The 19,390-nt window shown below is 46.0% G+C and overlaps 1 protein-coding gene across 16 annotated transcripts in view; it reads right to left on the reverse strand.

The window, feature by feature from the left end:
- Positions 1-2,455: 2,455 nt before the first annotated feature.
- KIF1B (kinesin family member 1B) overlaps positions 2,456-19,390 on the reverse strand; it is a 135,676-nt gene continuing 118,741 nt past the window's right edge. For 13 of the 16 annotated variants that reach the window (XM_083628387.1, XM_083628395.1, XM_083628394.1 and 10 more), the window contains 12 exons: positions 18,700-18,805; positions 16,968-17,082; positions 16,681-16,814; positions 15,416-15,477; positions 14,682-14,827; positions 13,352-13,591; positions 12,600-12,671; positions 12,183-12,304; positions 11,094-11,246; positions 9,717-9,909; positions 9,033-9,151; positions 2,456-8,609 (listed from right to left, as the gene is read on the reverse strand). In XM_083628387.1, coding sequence (XP_083484513.1) covers positions 8,567-8,609; positions 9,033-9,151; positions 9,717-9,909; positions 11,094-11,246; positions 12,183-12,304; positions 12,600-12,671; positions 13,352-13,591; positions 14,682-14,827; positions 15,416-15,477; positions 16,681-16,814; positions 16,968-17,082; positions 18,700-18,805 — 1,505 coding nt within the window. In that variant the 3' untranslated portion in view covers positions 2,456-8,566. The remainder of the gene's footprint in view (positions 8,610-9,032; positions 9,152-9,716; positions 9,910-11,093; positions 11,247-12,182; positions 12,305-12,599; positions 12,672-13,351; positions 13,592-14,681; positions 14,828-15,415; positions 15,478-16,680; positions 16,815-16,967; positions 17,083-18,699; positions 18,806-19,390) is intronic. The other 3 variants (XR_014551610.1, XR_014551611.1, XR_014551612.1) reach the window with 1 other exon arrangement.

Consider the following 19,390-nt stretch of genomic DNA (forward strand, 5'->3'; position numbering starts at 1 on the left):
CACTCTCTCGGGCTGTAAGGGTTTATGCACTCAGCGGGCAAGGCTTCCCATCACTGCCATGAATGGCACATATTTAAATAGACTTGGGCGTATCTGCGATCTTGCCTCTTGCTTGCCAGATGTGTGCAAAGGTAAGCCACATTCTTACTCCACCTGCTTTTGTCTCTGACCCCATCAGCACTATGCATTCAAAGCTCTGTCATGCCACTTTAAACAGTCATGGCTTTCCCCAAAGGATCCTGGGAACTGTGGTTTGTTAAGGGTGCTGGGAGTTGCGAGGAGACCCTTGTTCCCTTCCCAGAATGACAGTTCCCAGTGTATCCTAGGAGGAAGAACTGATTGTTAAACCTCTCTGGGGGCTGGCTCTGGGAGGGGAACAGCAGTCTCCAAACAACAAGCCAGATACCAGGATTCTTTGGGGGAAGCCTTGACTGTTGAAAGTGGTATGGTAGTGCTTTGAAAGTCAGTGCAAATGGGGCCTTTGTGATCTTGCCCAGTGCCCACCAATGTAAAGCCTCCAGAAAGTTCGCTGAAAGGGAATATGGGCTTCAAGCTGAAAAAAGTTCCCCACCTGTCAAAAATATTTGGATGGATTTGCAGTCAAACAAATGCAAAGCAGGTGTCCCACCACAGAGTTATGACTATTCCTACAGAAGCAAGTTTCATGCCGTGGAAACAGTACTTTATGGGAGGGGAGAGGAGAGGGGTCTTCATGAATCCCCAACACACCCCACACCCCACTTTTAGCCCTGCAGAATCTTCTAAAAGCAGAAGCAGGAGGTTGAAGAGCTCTGGGCTTCCTGGACCAATCAAAGGCAGCTTCTTACATTGAACAGCAGCTGTTCTGCTGCTGAACCACCAAACACACAAAACACAGCAGCAGATGAATGTCATTCTAGGCACATGATTTTATACACACATATGCTCAGAGTGCCAGAGGCATGTTCACAATGGCAATTTCTGACTTGTGTGGCCTGGTCCCTCTGGCTTTCTCTTCCTTGTTTCTGGAGGTTATGTAACTTAAATCCCTTTGACAAGATCAGACAGTTCCCTGTTTGAAGTTTCCTTGTTTGCAAGGGGCTTAGATGACCATTGCATCAAAGCAAGAGTTATGCCATGCTCCCTGGCACATTTCTCCATCACTTTCCTTACCACCGTGGTACCTCGGGTTAAGAACTTAATTCGTTCTGGAGGTCCGTTCTTAACCTGAAACTGTTCTTAACCTGAAGCACCACTTTAGCTAATGGGGCCTCCCGCTGCCGTGCGATTTCTATTCTCATCCTGAAGCAAAGTTCTTAACCTGAGGTACTATTTCTGGGTTAGCGGAGTCTGTAACCTGAAGCATCTGCAACCCGAGGTACCACTGTATTTGGGGGAAATGAGCTTGTTGCGCAATACCTCCCCATCAGCTGTAATTGGGTCACCTGGATTTGCCGGTATGTGGTGTAGTGGTTTGTTGGCTTAGGGCCTGGATGACCAGTGTTACTCAGTGACTTTGGGTCAGTCATAGTCTCTCAGCTTAACTTGATTCACTGATTGTTATGGGAAGTAGGCAAACAGGACCTGAACACAAGCACTTTTTCCCCTTCTGTGGTTTCCAGCAATAGCCCTCTCCATGAATAGCCATCAATAGCCATCAATAGCCCTCTCCATGAATTTGTCTAATCCTCTTTCAAAGTCACTTGGTTTGGAGACCAACACTGTCTCCTTTAGGAGCGAGTTCCATGGTTTAACTGCACTGTGTTAAGGGTGTAGCTAGCATCCTCACTGCAGCACCGTTCAAGTCCCAAGATGATGAGTGATGGCTAATCATAGCTATTCTTTGTTTCCCCCCTCATATTAATAGCTACAAAAGAAGAGCAGATCAAAACATGTAAGGACATTCTCTTTCCCCTTCCCTCAGTTGTTTTTAGTGGTTTCAAAAGTGCACTGCTCTACCAAGTACTAAGCCAGCAGAGGTTAAGAGCTTTTCCAGTTCTACTGGTCCTGAATGCTGGGAGTGAACTTTCTGGTAACAGTTCAGCACTAGGTGAAGATCTCAGGCTGGTGATACCAGATGTATTTTTACTTATTTAAATTAATTCATTTGTTAGATTTATATTCCATGGTTTCTCCAAGGACCTCAACCTGGTATAGAAAGTTTTTTCCCTCCTCAACCCATCTAATTGGCCACTGTGAGATCAGGATGCTGCCAGACTAGATGAGCCATTGGCCTGACCAGCAGGCTTTGCTTATGTCTCATGGCTATTTAAGGTAGGGCTGGGCAGGCTAGCAGGATGGACTTAGTTTCTTGGTATAGAGGAGGGGGAATCTGGTGCCCTTTCAGAGTCATTGTGCATTCAAGCCCCGGATAATAAATTGCAGGATACACCTGCAAACAAACAAAACCACCAATTTGGAGGGGCCCAAATAGCCTCTTGCAAGAGGAGGTAAGAAAAGACACACGGAGCTGAAATTTGTTTAATCCACTGGCTTTTTAATCTTTATTTTTTTTCACCTCGTTCACTAACAGTTCAGTGGTGCAAGGTTACCATACACGGAGTTAGATATTGTTATCTGCATTGCACACCTAAAGGCTATACAGCAAGATGGATCAGAATTAGTACAAATACATGAACTATATTTACATTTTGTATACCCAAGCTCCGAACATCAGATATATTTACAAAATAAAACATGGGAAGGAACAGAAAAAGACAAAACAAAGTCAGTTAATAAAAAAAGTACAGTGTTGTGAATGTATTCCTTTCAACCAGGGAAAGACTGATTTTTAATTTAAAAAATGAAAGAGAAGGGGTAAGGGATCGGTTCCAGAAAGTCACCAATGTTGTGCAGGTGACTGTGGTTGGTGGAGGGGTGGTCTGTGTTGACGAGGTGCATGTTTGTCTGTGGGCATCGGGAAGAAGGAACCACTTAAACATACAAATGCCCAATGAGAAAGACGTGTATGCGGAAAGCACATGGAATTTAGGTTGTCAATAAATAGGGGGAAGGAAAACAACACACAAGAACTGTTCTGGGTGGGATGAGCACATGTAATCTTCTCTAGCTTTAGCAGACATCACTCAGAGCCTCCCTGGTTGAGGCCCACGAGTCAGCCATATAGAAGGCGGAACAACTCCTCCCCTTTCTCCAAGAGACAGGGGCTGTCCCTCTTGCTCAACAACAACAAAAAGGGTACAGGCCTTAAAACGAACACCAGCACAACCACAAGACTTCTTTCAAGTATTATCAGACTGGTCATCAGTGGCTGCACTTCAAACTCGCAAATGGCCTCCTGAACCAAAGAAATTAAACGTCTGCTTCTGCCCCACCCTCCACCAATGGCTGATGTTTGTAGTATGAGGAAGCACAAATCTGGATACATTCCTGTGACGTCAGAAGGACTGACGGGTCCGTGGACTTGGGGAGGAGGGCGAGGGTGAAGGTGAAGGTGAAGTGAGCCATTGTGGAGTAATGCGATACCCACACGCACGAGGTGAAGTCCAGTTTCACATACATTCACAAAAAAACCCTCAGAGCAGCAAAAAAATTAGTTTTATTCCCATTCTTTTAAAGCAGCATGTTAAAAAGAAACAAAACCAAGAGAATGACAAAAATCCAGCCAGCTGTTAATGCAGAGGAGAACTGTACCACTTGATGCATAGGCAGTAATAAGACAGTATTAAGTGACGGCAGAACATGCCAAGGGGCAGATCAGCCCAGAGGACGTCCTGCTTTTAGTGTGCAATATAAACTACAGATGCATAAATACACATTACTTTATATATACTTTAAAAACAAAAACAAATTAAATATTCCCTGTAAATTATTAGACAGTAAAGCAGCAGCGAATAAAGTCTTTGCTTTGAAATGCCCTCAGGGGGATTTGTGGGAGGGGTGTTTGGAGAAACCTTCCCACAGGTTTGGAGCCTGACACCCCCTCCCCTTTCCATAACATCCTGAATGGGGACACTGGCCTGAAAGGTTAAAGTGCATTGCTTCAAACGAAAACCCATATTAAAAGGTTCAGAAGGTTATGATTCAACTAATATATATATGACTTTCAAGTTCTAACATTACAGCTCCCAGTGTGGTCAGTTTTTGCTTTCATTAGGGGGGAAAATGTTTCTTTGAATGAGAAAAGTGGAAATCCCACCAGGAGGTGCAAAAGGTGATCTCAAAGCTTGCTCTGTGTTTGCAGCCCCATGCTCTGTGGGTTGGCTGGCCCATGGCATGGGGCAGAGCCTCCAGAAGGTAGGCGGGTCCTAAGAGCTGGTTGACTCTAGGACTGTAACAGTGAACAGAGCTTTGGCACCTCTCTGGTTGGATTCTCACCCTCTCCTTTCCCCATAGTTCACATTCTTTCCTGGAATTTGGAAAACTTAGGACCAAATTTAAGATGCAAGGGAAAATATTTCATTTCTGTTTGCTTGGGGGACACCTGGCCAGGAGGAACTATTTTATAATGGGCAAGGGACTGCTCACAGTGCCTGACCAGGGACTGGCTGTGAAAAGAAAAAACAACAATTTTGTGTCACTTTGTTTCCAAAGCAGATTACAGCTCTGCTCTTGTAATGGCCAATGCAGCAGTGGCTTAGAATGGATGTTTGCCCTCTTGCCGACCTGAGCTACATATATAAACCAACCTAAGCTGACCTAGTAGACATATGACCTTTACATAAGACACTACAATTCCCAGCTTATGAGTATGCTATGACACACCTGGTTTCCACTACCATCCACTTGCTCTTCCTGCTTAAGAAGAGCCCCTTAATGCTTATTTATAGTCCACCCATAGTGGCCTCCTTCCCAAAGCAAAGACTTTGCAGGCTAGTTTTGTTCCGAGTTTAAACAATAAAACAAATACATTAAAAAGTTATCTCAGTGTACATATAATATTTCCAGGAAATGTCCTCCCGGGGGGTGTTTCCTGGTTCCACACAGTTCGCCCCACTTTTGTTACTGGTCAGAGGCAGCAGATACGGCAACTTAGCACCCCACATAAAACCTTTTAAGTCCATCATTAAAACCATCGCACAATCGGCTTAGCTCCTGAACCAGCAGCCTCGATCGATGCACACACGCGTTGGCAGTGAGGAGTGTGTCCGTTGTATAAGGAACGTTAATCACTATGCTGAGACTTACACAATCAGAGTACATTGAACAAACAGACCCCATGCCATGATCTGGGCCTCCAAGGATGGTCCCTTTTTTCCCTGCACAGAGGTTGTACACAAGACCCACAGAAAGTGTCAGGAAGAGTTCCAACCTGAGCACTTAGTTATGAAAGAGAAAGAGAGAGAGGAGAGTAATGTTACAGAGAGCCCCATCTGTCCTGGCACTGCACCAATGCGCACTCCTTGATGTCACACGGCAGAGCCAAAACATTTTCTCCCCCACCCCCCAAAAATAATGCAGTGAGGTTGCTCTGTTGATGAAAAAAATCCTATGGTGCTTAAAGTCTGCATGTCTCTGTTCAGTACTGTGGTTAGTAGGTAAACTTCCTCCCTGAGCTGACCCCCAACTAGATGGCTTTTATAAGCTGCATAAAAAAATGCCAACATGCAAATTTGGTTCCTCTGAACCACAAGGTTGAAATTGCTCTTTAAATCACCTCCTTGATCACAGTGAGCCACAGGAGTAAAAGCCAGCTTGGAAAGGAGAAAGAGGAGGGCAAAGATGGCCCCACCGAAGAAAAATCAGCCTAACAACACAAGTTCACCTCACAAGAAAGAGAAACTTAGAATCTTAGTGGGGAGCTCAAGAAGGGCTTAATTGTAGTTCTTACATACAGAGCATGAGGTCTGCCTGCACCGCTCCAGACTTCAGACATAGGCCTGCATGATGGAATGCTCCTCCATGTAAAATAATTCCAAGCATGCCAAAAGCTAGCATGTCAGGGAAAAGGGTTAGAATATTCTGGTTTTCTATGTTCAGGGAACTATTTTGATAGGCACAAGCATCTATTTGTGCAGGGCCCCAGCTTGTGATCTCAAATGGCACAGCCCCAAACACTAGTTAAAAATCTCAGCCGATGTTCCCACAAAACTAGACCTAAGAGACATCTAGAACAAGAGCATTTATGTAGGGAGACCCAGAACCCAGTATACCTAGGTGAGACTGACTGATTCATGCCAGCATAAAGTGAACCTACCTTGGCTACAAAATTGCCCAAAATGTTTACAATCTGCAGGATGAGTGGAAGAGTTCCAGAGAGGGGCATTTGTTCCTAAATTAAAAACCTCTCCTACTCAGACACACAAAATGATTAAAAAGGGAAAGCATGTAAACAGGTTTGTTAGTTCAGATTCTATGTTTTGCAGAAAGCAGAGGTGTAGGGAGCTCGTTTTGTTTCAATCCTCTTCCTGAAGCACAAGGACCCCAATACAGCTCTTTTGCTCACATCTCAGCCTTTGCCAACCTGGTGCCCTCCATATGTTTTGGACAACTCCCATCAGCCTTGTGCTGGCTGGTAGAAGTTGGCATCCAAAACATCTGGAGAGCACCAGGCTGGCAAAGGTTATCTTGATTTGGCTTTTTTTTTTTTAAAAAAAAAGTGCATAATGATTTGGGGTTTTTAAAAGAGTCTATTTATTTATTTATTTATTTATTTATTTATTTATTTATTTATTTATTTATTTATTGATTGGGAGGGGGCTGGTGGGTTTTAAAGCAATACCCCACAAAAGCCAAGTTTTTGCAAAGTTTTAAAAAACCCTTCTTCCAAGAGGATACAACCACACTGAATCCCAATTTTCAAAGCCCTTGTCCTGTTCTTAAAGGAGCCATCAGAGATATCCTGCATAGTTCCGACTAAGAGGAAAGTGGAGGGGGGGGGGAGGTTTAACCTTTTGGACCCTTCTGGAGAGACACAGATGGGAAAATGGGGGTGGCCGGAAGCATTCTGCTACCTGAAGCAAAGGACAACTCGCCCCATATTTCCTATGTGCAGAAGCTGGGGATTGTAGGTTTCATTCATGGTGCCTGAGGGAAGCAGGGCAGCAGAGCAGCCCACGTGGGCACAAACCCAGAGCTCTGTCCTCTGTGTTAACCTAACTGCCACTCCCCCATCCCCACCAAAAACCACCTGCCTGTGAAGGTCAAATTGCTCTGCCTAACGACAGGACCAGCCTCACATTACTGAAGAACTCTGGCACATAAGGGACCAGCATTGGCCAAGCTGGATTTTCGCAGCTCAGCCAGCTATCTTTGGGCCCGTGACACATGTGCTCAGGCCAATGGGGGCCCATCTCAGCGCACAGCAAGACCATAAGGGCAGGAACCATCTCAATCTCCCCGTGCAATGCACGGTTTTTGCACCTGGGCATCAAAGGCATCCGAAAGACAGTTTCATTCATTTGCTTGCATTGAGTGATGCACAGGCCAAGGGGAAGAAAGCAGAGCCTAGTGCACTCCAAAAAGTGATGGCTTGGAAAGGCCGGCTCAACCAATAGGCAGAGCGAGGCAGCTGCATCAGGCAGCCAAACTAGAGAGTTGTACGCAGTTCAGTTCCATTCAGAGCAGACCCATTGAAATCAACTTACATTAATTGTGTCCATTAATTTCAGTGAGTCTACTCTGAGTAGGACTAACATTGGATGCAATCAACTGGGGGCACAAAGTGGTGGCGATGTATTGGGGGGGATAGAGCCCCGTGTGTGTGCTTGCCATATAGCCTGTTACTTGCCCTCTAAGCTAGCTTGCTGCCAGCAGATGCAATGGCCTGGTCCTGCCAACACTGAAGAAAGATTCAAGTTGGCTTCTGAATGTGGAATGGCTGGGGGGCAGGGATGGACAAAATGTCTTGGGTCAGCCCTGTCTGGCTGTAGCAGGTTTCCCCTTTATGACATGGGCAAAGGTGGTGGTCACTTCATGAGCCACGAGGCAGGGAGGCGGCCCTGAAATCTAAAAATTTAAAGTTTTAAAAGCCAAAGTAGGCAGGGTGGGAAAGTGGTCCAAATTTGCCAGCAAGTCTGCTTTCACAAAAGGAGATTTGAAATATCTTGGTCACACTCCAGGTGTGACCAGGGGGTGGACAAAGAGCTGCATTCGCCCATGTGCAGAGGACCTCGCCTTGAAAGCAGCAGCAGTGCAGAGACTTCCAAAACAAAAGAAAAGTATTCCAGACGGAGACAAACACATCACAGAGAGTAGCACAAAGTCAACTGGAATGAAGAAAAAGGGCATCCAGAGAAACAAAAAAGGGGGTGTCCCTTCTTTCTTTTGCCCCAAAAAGTCGTGCATATAAATTGGAAAGTCACCACCAACACTCCCCCTCCCCCTTGTTACTTTCTTCAGTTTGGCCACATGCTACTAATAATATTTTCAGCACAGGTATGTGGACGGGGAGGGGTGATAAAAAGATGGTGGTGGGGTTTAGAATAGCTGGAGAAAGTGCTGAAGGGAGGATGGGGGAGGGGAGAGACAGCGAGAGAGACAAGGAATGTTAAAGCCACAGGGTTGCATACAAGGAAAGAGAGAGAAATTCAAGAATCACAGAGAAATGAGAGGTAACGCTTTATCTATATCAGAAGGCGTGTTAAGAGATTTGGGCTGGGGAACCGGGTGAGAACCCCACAGAGACTCAATATTTCAGCTGTCCTGAGCGTCTTCGGGCAAGTTTGGACCTGTGTGGGAGAAAGGAGGAGCAAATAAGCAAGACTGCAGCTCTTTCTAGCACTCATTTTTATACCCTCTTTTCTCACTGTGGGAACAAGGTATCTGAGGGTTGGGGGGCCACATATGGATCTACCCGGCCCTCAGCATTCTCTGCAGACCACATCCCACCTCCTGGCCACACCACTCACACCCCCCTGCCCTGCACCCTTGTCAAGGGATTTTGCCTGGCTGGAACGTGTCCTTGAACTCTGATCACACCTCTTGTTTGCCTGGATGGAGCTGTGCCTGTGGATGGAAACCTCAGAATTTTCTGTCACTGGAATGTAACCCAAGTGTCACAGCTCCACCCATTTTTGCCTGGTTCCACCCACTACAGAACGTTGCCCATAAGGGAAGGTGGCCCTCGGGCTGAGGAAGGCTCCCCGCCATACCGTATCGTGCCAGCAAGAAGCGGGTTGAAGGCATACAGCCAGTCATTCATGTCTTTGTCGTTGATGGCCTGGAGGAGGACTCCGCGGTGCCTCGTGCAGACGGCAAAGGTGTTGGGTGTCTAGAATCACAAAGGCAAGCAGTCGCTCAGCAAATTCTCAGAAGCCCTTAAAGCAGCTATTTGATACCCGGTTTGCAAAGGGATCAGGGAAGGGCAGCATCTTTCTCTCCCAGCGGCCAAGATTTGGGTGGATTAAATGGCCCTGCCAAAACAAATCCTTTCTGATCTGTGTTGGAGTGTGTGTGAGGGGGTATAGCACCCTCATGGTCTTATCACCCCAATTTGATTTAGGAAAAAGGAGTACAGAAACATCTGCTACTGCATTCTTGTAGCACATGTGGGGATCGCAATAAAAAGTTGCAGTGTAGAGTGCCAACCAACCAGCCATGTCATCTTTTGAGATATTTCATTCCCTCTTCCCCTTGGGTTTTCTATTCCTTCACCCCTTCCTGAAGACACATAAATGGGAGGAAAGTGGAACTCTTTCCCTTCTCAACCCCATCCTGGCAGGTGTAAATGAATGCCTGAAAAGGCCTTTCCCTCTAGGGAGCTGATCTTATCCCTTTCATTATAGACCCACATCCTATGGGAGGATTGCAGTTTCCCCAACCTCCATTCAACTGACCTTCACCATGGCCTCTTGATCTTCACTGTACTCCACCTGAGCCGTGGAGAGGTTGAGAATCCCTCTTTCAATGGGGTCCTTGTCACTGTTGTAAATGAAGACGTAGGGGCGCCGGACCACCACAAAGTGCTTGGCCCACGATGGGGAGAGAGGCTCCTTGAAGTTCAGGTAGCCTTTCTTAGAGACCACAGAGCTAGAAAGAAATGGCAAAGAGGAAAGCATTCAAGGACACAGAGCTGGCTGGAGATGGGCTCCAAGAGGCCCCAGGCGCTGCAATGAATCCACTGCTCACAGACCAAGAGGACCAGATGGTTCCTTCTAGACTCCTTGGCAAAGTTCAGCAATGGGTGCTTACACCCATTCTCTAAGCACCTTCATTTGAAAATGAAGTGCAGCAACTGGGCCAAGGCAGTCAAGGTATGAACACCATCCTGAAACAGCCAGCAGAGCCATCACTATTTTGAACAGGGGTGGGGAACCTGTGTGGCCCTCATAGTGCTGCTGAGCTACAACTACCAACATCTCTGAACCTTGGCCATCATCCAGGAGGGCCCAGCCTCAATTTAAGACAGGCTTACTTTCAAGCCATTCAAAGTGGCTGGACGTAGGCAGTGTCAGATCAGGGATGGGAAAATCTGTAACCCTGCCGGTGTTCATTGGATTTTAATGCTCACCAGCCCTAGACAGCATGGGCCAGATTGCTAGGGGTGATGGGAAGTGCAGTCCAACACCACCAGGAGGGCCTGAGTTCCCCCACCTGCATGTTAAATGAAGCTGCCTGACACTAACTCAAGAATGCTGAGTCTACCTAGCCCAGGAGTGTTAGCACTCAATGGCAGCAGCTCTCCAAGGCCTGAGGCAGAGAACATCCCTTTTCAGTGGTGGTTTCCCAGTTATGGAACACCCTCCCTAGTGAGGTATAGCTGCCTCCATTGTTATTCACTTTCAAGAGGAATCTGAAAGCATTCCGGTTTACCCAGGTAGCAAGAGAATTCTTGAGGCAACTCTGAGATCAATGGATGGAAGGATGTCTTTGTTTGTAGTTACTTTTAGAATTTTTAAAACTAACTGCTTTTAGATGTTTTTGATTGTAACTGGTTTTAGAATGTTTAAATCTGTTTTAGAATTTTTTTCGTTGCTTTTAAATTGTGTCTCTTTTTGCCACCCTGGGCTACTAGGGGAGGATGGAAGGGCAATCACTCTATCAATCTAATACTCATCTTGACTGCAAATCCCATTGACATATATGGAAACAAATTGCATACACACATATTTGTGCACATACACACACCCCAATACTAAAAGGGTAGCTGTTGCTTTACTCTTGGTGTGTTGGGTTTTTATTTTTTAGCAGCTACTGCAGTGTGAATGTCTCACCCAGGCCTGATTTCCTCAATATCTGGAACAAGGTTCAGGAACTCATTTTTGCCTGCTCTCGCCAGGTAAGAGGCTTCAATGGGTGGCATCAGCTGGAAGGGTGGCTCCCCCTCTGGGCCAGGGCTGGAGGCTCGAGAATTTGCTTCTGGGGTCCTTTTGTTAATTAAGAAAGAAAAACAAATGGTTGTCATTCAAAGCAAGCAGCTGGAAAGACAGAAGAATCAAAGAAATCAGCTTAATTCAGGCACTGCTCTGGTTGGCTTGTATTGCCAAATCACTAGGTTTTATGTATAAGCCTCTCCCGTCTCTTCTACAAAAAGACTGGGAGCATCTGCTTCTATTCAAGACACTAATCTACATGGGAATGAAAAGCAGAAAGAAAACAGTGACATAAAAGCAGTAGTATGGGCATGATCAGATAAGCTAGCTCCACCTCTTGAGCAGCTGCCCAAAGGTAGCCAGTAACTTAGGTGCATCGGAAGCTGCCTTATACTAAGCCTGACCAATGGTCTATCTAGCTCAGGACTGTCTGCACTGACTGGCAGAGACTCTCCAGGGCTTCACTCAAGGTGATCTTCCCAGCCCTATTAGATGTCATTGGGGACTGCACCTGGGACCTTCTGCATGCAAAACCAATGCTCTACCACTGAGGTCTGGCCCTTTCCCTACCAATTCAAGGACCCCCCCCCCCCCGAGGCCCTAGCATTGCCCAGCGCCTGGATGTACCAGGACTAGCAGAGAGAAAGTAATGACCAGTGGGAAAGAGTGAAATACGTTCACAGACCAGAGGAAAAGCTCAGTAGGCCTGAAGAGGGCTACAGATTGCCTACTAAGGGACAGAAGCTTAGAAGAAAGAAACAAACAATTATCAGCTCATAAGAAGAGCCCTACTGGATTTGTCCGAAGTCCCATCTAGTTCAGCATGCTGTCCTCGCAGTGGCCAACCAGATGCCTCTGGGAAAACCCTCAAGCAGAACTTGAGGGCAATAGCACTTTCCCAACTTGTGGTTCCCAGAAAACTGGTACTTGGTGGCATCCTGCCTCTGTCAGTGGAGGCAGGACATGTATCATTGGTGGCAACCAACTCACTTTTGATCCACTGAATTGCATCTTGAATCAGACAAGGAGGGGCAGGTCGAGGAAGGCGTGAGGGTGGCGCTGCTGAAACTTGATACCGAAGGGTCCCGCCCAATTGGAGAGATATCGGACAGCTGGAAGAACACAAGAGGCTGGCGGTGAGCTCTACAGAGCCTGCCAGGGTTTTTTAAACAAAAAAATAAAAGAACAGTACTGCATGGGGTGCTCAAACAGAAACCCCAAGAAATCTCACAGGACACTGGATATGAGGGGTTTTCAAACTCAGTGTTTTGGACACTGCCGTGGGCTTTGTACCTTGTTGGTCAGCTCTTTCTCCCGATCCATCATGCTTTCAATGTCTGCTGAGTAGTAGTTTGAGCATTTCCACCCCAGTGCTAATTTTTTCCTCTTAACGTTTTGCAAACCTACCTTACAATCACTGATGCTGTTGTAGACCTGGTTAAATTCACGGTTGAAAGTGTGAGTAAGAAGCTGCAGGCACTAGAAGAGAAGAAAGAAGCATCTCTGTTAGCACCGGGGACAAAGGAGGTGGTGGGAGGCAGCTGGCCTTCAACCTAACCCACAGCTGGGTCCGCTGGGAGGCTGTCTAATGTGGTCTTCCTGCAGTGATGGCTGGTGCCCCTCAGAATTGGTACAGCACAAGGCAGTGAAAGCTACAACAGGTGGACATAGGGTCTATGACAAGCAGAGCCTCATTCTAAGCAGATGTAAATAAATGGGAGCTTGCTGAGTTGGGGGGGGCTAGTGCCCAATTCTCCCCAGTGGACCAGCCTCCACTGTCCTCCTGTAGATCAGAAAAAAATGTGTGGTCTTGAAAATATTTTGCAAGAGGGCTCCATGTATTTAATGCCAGACACTAGCTAACCATGTCCATTCAAACCCCAGCAGCAAAAATGTTTCAGACCCACATAAGCCTCCAAAGCTGTGTGGCAAATGGGGCAAGTGGGGCAAGTGTTTTGCTGGTTTTAGGTATTCAAAAGTTAGGGGTGGCAACAGGATGTGTAGAAACAAAAGGCTGCTGGCTTGGGTTCAAATTCCCTGCTGAGACAGGATGTTTGTGGGGTAGCCTTAGGTGCTCTCTGGGATTAACCTTCCTCAGAGAATAAAACCTTGACACCTTCTGGTATTCAACTGCCGCATTGTGGACATGGGCTTTGTACCTTGGTGGCCAGCTCTTTCTCCCGATCCACCAGGCTCTCAATGTCTGCTGAGTCGTAGCCGCTGCTCTCGCTGGGCGTGACAGCACTCTCAAAGGTGGTGGAGGAGATCTGGGAGGAGATGCTGGTGGAGGTGCTGAGGGTCCCGCTGCTGAGGCTGGGGGACAGCGAGTCGCTCAGGGACTTGGGGATGCTGTCACCCAGCTTCTCCCGCAGCAGCAAGAAGTGGCGAGTCTTCTCAACCTGAAGAAAAAGAGAAATGGTATCAGCTGCAGTGGAGAAATTATTGATACATACATTGACAGATAGTATAAGATGTATGATAGCCATTTTCAGATATCTAGCTGTCAAATGGAGGATGGAGCAAGCTGCTTTTCTCCTGCTCCAGAGGGTAGGACCCAAACCAATGGATTCAAGTTATAGGAAAGGAGATTCTGACTAAACATCAGGAAGAACTTTCTGATGGTAAGAGCTGTTCAACAGTGGAATGGATTCCCTTGGAAGTTGGTGGGCTCTCCTTCCTTGGAGGTTTTTAAGCAGAATTTGGATGGCCATCTGCCATGGATGCTTTAGGTGAGATTCCTGCATTGCAGGGGATTAAAATAGATGACCTGTGGGATCCCTTCCAACTCTATAATTCTATGATGTTGGGGAAAGGATGATGTAGAAAGAATCAAGACATCTGTGAAGACGTGTGAAGGAATTTGCTGACATTGATGGATAGGTTTATGGCCTTGTTCTTCCTCCGTTCCTGTGATGTTACTTTTTGCTCTTCTGATAAGTTCATTGCCCAAATACCTAATTGTGACCTCTGCCTATTGACCTAGAAAGCACGCACATGCTTAGATATGTAATATGTAATATGTAATATGTAATATGTAATATGTAATATGTAATATGTAATATGTAATATGTAATATGTAATATGTAATATGTAATATGTATGCTTATGGAAGTTGATCTGTCAGTAGAGGCCTTTGGAATTCATTCCCCAGTGGCTGTTGCTATAACCAAAATAAAGCTGACTTAAACATCACATCTGGTGTGGTTAATTGAAAGAAAGCCATTCCAGTGTCCAAGGTGGTCTTCACAAACTCTTCTTACATCCCTGCCGAACCACATACAATGTTTGTTCCAAGGATTCGGGGACTGAGACCCCAAATCAGAACAGCTAAGTAGTAAAGGGAAGCATGTGGAGATTACAAGGCAGCTACAGGCAGCTTAATTGGTAGCTTTTGGCCGCTACATCTCACGGGTGGGTGGGAAATGACAAAGCTGAACCTTGCAGAAATCCCAAAGGCCGGTTCTTTCAAGGGCACTGCTCAACATGTACCTCGTGCAACAGCTCCAGCTTCTCCAGCTCCCACTGGTGCTCCAAGATGAGGCTGTCTCCACGGGGCCTCCACCCGGCCAGGTTCTCTTCTCCACGGACATAGGCCACAGAAGTGTCCAGGACTTTCCTCCTCCTTCTCTGCATCCCTGAGCAATGAAATGGCTCAAGTTAACAGTCACCCAAAGGAATTCATACCAGTGGTCAGGAGCCGACATTGCCACTCCCTGTTCACCCCACAAGTCATACCTTGCACTCCTGCCGAAACTCTTGGCCACCTCAATGGTTTCCTTGTTTCCTCCCTGTCATACTCCCACACAATAAATAGCACCACCTGGCTGCAGCTGAACCAGGTGAGACCACAGCCCTCTCTGTCAACCTGATAAGGACCAGCTGACATTTGTTTGGCTCCTCCTCTCTCATCAGCAGCCACCAAGTGAGGCCTCCTCTGTTGGCCTGGCTGGGGCCAATAGCCTTTCAGCCCCGCCCCCCCCCGAAATGTCCTACACTGGCCATTCCATCTAGTCATTATATCACTTCATTACGTAACATTATGAAAGTTTGGGCTGCTTCAGTTTGCTTATTGTTTTCTTCTCCCTTTCCATCCTGTCCCTCAGAAGGTTCTAAGAAATGAAAAGTGCCTTTGCAGAATAAACAAATATAGCAAATAAACCAACGAAGATGAATGTGACTTCTTGCACACTTTTATAACGTGGAAAGCTGTGCCTTCCTCTTACCTGGGCTTCCTGTGTCTGCCATCTTGCATAAGCTCAGCTCATAGATCCCAGTGACTCGATTGCTGTTTGCACAGAATAAAGCAGAGAAAATAAAATAATATTTTCAGATATAAAGAAGGTAAAGCAGCCTTCACCAACCTGGTACCTTCAAAAGATTTTTGACTACAAGGTCCATCAGCTCCAGCCAGCAGAGTCCAGAATCTCATGGTTCTGAATGAAAAGGTCTGGTTTAAATAAAAAACAGAGGGAGCTCTAATCCCTGACCATTGACCATGCTGGCTAGGATTGATGGGAGTTGTAGTCCGATAGTATCTGAAGGATGACAGGTTCCCCACTCCAGGCTTATTGTAGATAAACAGGATATATCCTAAACCTGAATATATATGCTACCCACACTCACACTACAGATAGGAATTCATTACACTAAACTAAGATTACAATAATAATAGTAATTAGGGTTGTATTGTAATGGTCAAGGCAGATCTCTGTGTGTTGCCTTTCAGCTAGATCTACTATTTTGTGTGCATGTACTGGACAAATGATTTGGAGTGTTTCAATATCTTCTTTCAGACTGACTTAAGTTGTGTTTTCCTTGAAATTCCACTATATGTAACAAACCCCGACCATCATCTGAGGCCCTTGTTCGTGTGCCTCCTCCATGAGAGGTTCAGAGGGCAGCAGCACGAGAATGGGCCTTTTCTGCAGTGGCTCCTCACTTTTGGAATGCTCTCCCCAGGGAGGCTCACCTTGGCTTAAACAATCCATGGCCTTTGAAACTTGGGGGGAGGTGTTTTGTTTGTTACTGTGGCATGCATTTTTGTGCTTTTATATTATAAGCTGTCCTGTGATCCTCAAATGAAAGGTGGCATGGAGATGTCATAAATTAAATATAATAAACGTGCACACCATTCTCTTGAAACTGAAGCACCTAGTGTTTTCAGTGTTCCCAAATGCTTAGCTTTGGAGCCTACAGAACAACAGCTTGGTGTTCTTCCCATGTGCCTTCTCCAGAGTGAGCCCAGGAGCCAATCCTCAGCAGCTGACTCACCTCCTTTCACTCTGATTGGCTGCAATGAGCACAAAGGATGAGAAGAATTCTTCTCAGTGGCTCAGCGATCCTGGACCACGATACCGCTGGGAGACACCCATCTCCATACCTAATTTAATCAACAATCCCTGCAGAACAGCAAGCTGATCCATTCAGAATCCACACCCCTCAGCCCATACACACAACGCTCATACATGACACAACTTATTCAACTTACGAATCTGGAGATTTGGAATAGCCACTGCCAAAGAGACTGCGCAGTGAGCGAGGGGGTGAAATCTTGGCATCTCGAGAGTAGAAAACCATGCAGACATCCTTGGTGATGACAGCTGGCTGGATGCAGTGGTCCAGCTGGAAGGAAAAGAGAGCCATGCAGCTGTTTACCCTCTCAACTAAACCAGTGTGCAAGTGTTCTAGGACTAACACTGGGTACCACCGTCTGTCAGATATTTTCTTCCACCTGATTCCAGATCCAACCAGTGTGGGGGATATGAGATAACTCACCTCCAGGTAAGCTGAGAGGGTCATGTAGATCTTCTCTCCATAAGGGGTCACCCGGTTCAAAAGGAGGGAGTTATGGAGGGAACTGTCCCAGACTGCCTCAAAACGGTAGAAAGTCCTGAAGGGAACAGAACAGAAACAAAGCCATGGTTTTTTAAAAAATGGACCTCTGAGCAGACCACTGACAAGCATGTTGTAGAAAGCCTCCCGTCTTTGGTCAGAGGTGGTGGTCTCCTCCCAGCAATAAAAATAGAAGCTTTTGGAACTGCATCTAAAACTAGGTGGGGCATGTGCCTCATAAGACAGCAATATACAATTATTTATTATTGTTACCACTAATATTATTCTTGTGTGCAACAGTGACTCCTAGGATAGACTAACCAGCATGGAAACAAAAAGGGTAACCAGATCTTAATTGGGAAACCACAATGTGAGAGAGTACAAGGAACACAAGGAGGAAAAGAGGGCTCCGTGTGTGTTTTTCATTTGTTCAGCTGACAAATGGAGCATCTGTCGCCTCCTGAACACAATGGGGAAACGAGGAGAAGACAGAATACTCGAGTCACACAGCAGAGCTAGGAGATTTGCTAAGGACTAACTACTGGTGGGAAAGGGGAGAGGCATAAAAGCATTCTGTTGAAGCCAGAAGCTGTATGCACAAAGGAAAACAAACTGAAAATACCTAGGCATATCCTTATCAAGGAAGAGCCTGTGAAGACACAGAAAGCTTTTATTAGTGCAGCCCAAAGCAAGAACAGCAGAGAGGGAGAAGAAACAAGCAGACAAAGAAAACAGAAAAAAAGAAAGGATAGGCAAGCAGCAACCCAAAGAAACCCACCTTCATAGATAACACTTTTTTAAAAAGCACAAAATAAATCGTTACTGCTCCCACATCCCCACAGACTGAGCCAAACCCTGAGTGAAACCTTTGACTTAGCCAAAGGTCCACACCATACTATTAAAGCAAACTTATACTACTTGGCTTCTCTGCCAAAGAATCCTGGGAAGTGTGCTTTGTTAAGGGCGTCAAGAGTATTAGGAGACCCCACACTTTGCAGAGCTACAATAACAAGCACCCTTAACAAACTACATTTCCCAGGATTTTTTATTGCAGGGCGGGGGCAGCCATGGCTGCTAAAAGCGGCTCAAGAGTCCTTTAAATGTAGTGTGTGGATGTGAGCTGATAGAATAACTAGTCTAGTGTCAGTACCCATTTCATGACACAAGAGGGCAGCACCACACCTGCAAGCTGGGAGTGCACAGCTGCCTTTGTCTAGTCAGGGAAGAGGAAGCTGTTGTTGGGACTCCAACTCCCATCAGCCTCAGGAATCATGGCCAATGGGTGGTGGGAGCTGTAGTCCAACAAACACCCGGAGGGCCATATCGTCCCCATCCCTGCTGTCGTCCAAGAAGGGGGGCGGGAAGGGAGTTGTGTCCAGGATGCCTAAACAATAGAGACCAACAGCTAATATGTTCTTCTACCCCATGTCTTTTAAGCAAATCATGAAGCGTTAATTCTTCCAGGGTGGAACTACTTTCCGAACGAGTTAGGAAGTGAGAAGATATACACTTAAAACCCTTTCTTCTGAGTTATTTTAATTTAATTTCAATCCACATTGGCTCAGGATACAAGGATTTAGGCTTGGGGGTCCTTTCTGACATGCAGACTGACCTAGGTGAGTCAAGAGGAGAGGGTTCCGCCTTGCCAGGCAGGCGGTTGGGGAAATCCTATTACCTGTTAGAGCTGTGGGAAGTTCTCAGGTATTTTGCAGAGATGATATTCAGAGACAGGATCGCATCCACTGCAGCTTCATCTACTTCGGCTTTGTTTCTGATGCGCCCTGAAGAAAAAGTGGAGGGAGTCAAAATGCAGGATGGGAATTTATTTAGCTTAGAGCCACACTAGGCAGAAGCAGTGTCCAGGTGGAAGGCTGCTTGACCTTTCAGTGAGATTGGGAGCATCAATTTCTCCATGGGTCCCCACATGGAACAACATCTTTAATGGAAGCAGATGCTCCTGGTGTTCTTGCAGAGGAGATGGGAAAGGTTCGAGCACATAACCCTAATTGCTTGGCAATACAAGCCAACCAGGCCAATGTCTGAATAAAGCTGATTTATTTTGGTAAAAAGCAGTTTTCTTTTCTTTGCTTTCATTCATTCATATCTATAGCTATAGCTATATCTCTATATTTGCTTAATTGAAATAAACAAAAGAAACATTCTTCATTATCCATTAATACAAAAGTATATCTGTGGTCTCGATTCTTACTATCAACTACTACAGATGCTATTTGAATGCTACAACAGAGTTTAGACTGCAACAATTATTTTTCAACTATATTTTAACTACTTCCCACTTAGAAATGAATTCATGTTTTGGTTTATTTTTCATTTGTCCAACTCCGCATATTCAACCAGTTTTTGAA

This window comes from Podarcis filfolensis (genome assembly GCF_964270895.1).
Source record: "Podarcis filfolensis genome assembly, chromosome: 8".
Classification (NCBI taxonomy): Eukaryota; Metazoa; Chordata; class Lepidosauria; order Squamata; family Lacertidae; genus Podarcis; species Podarcis filfolensis.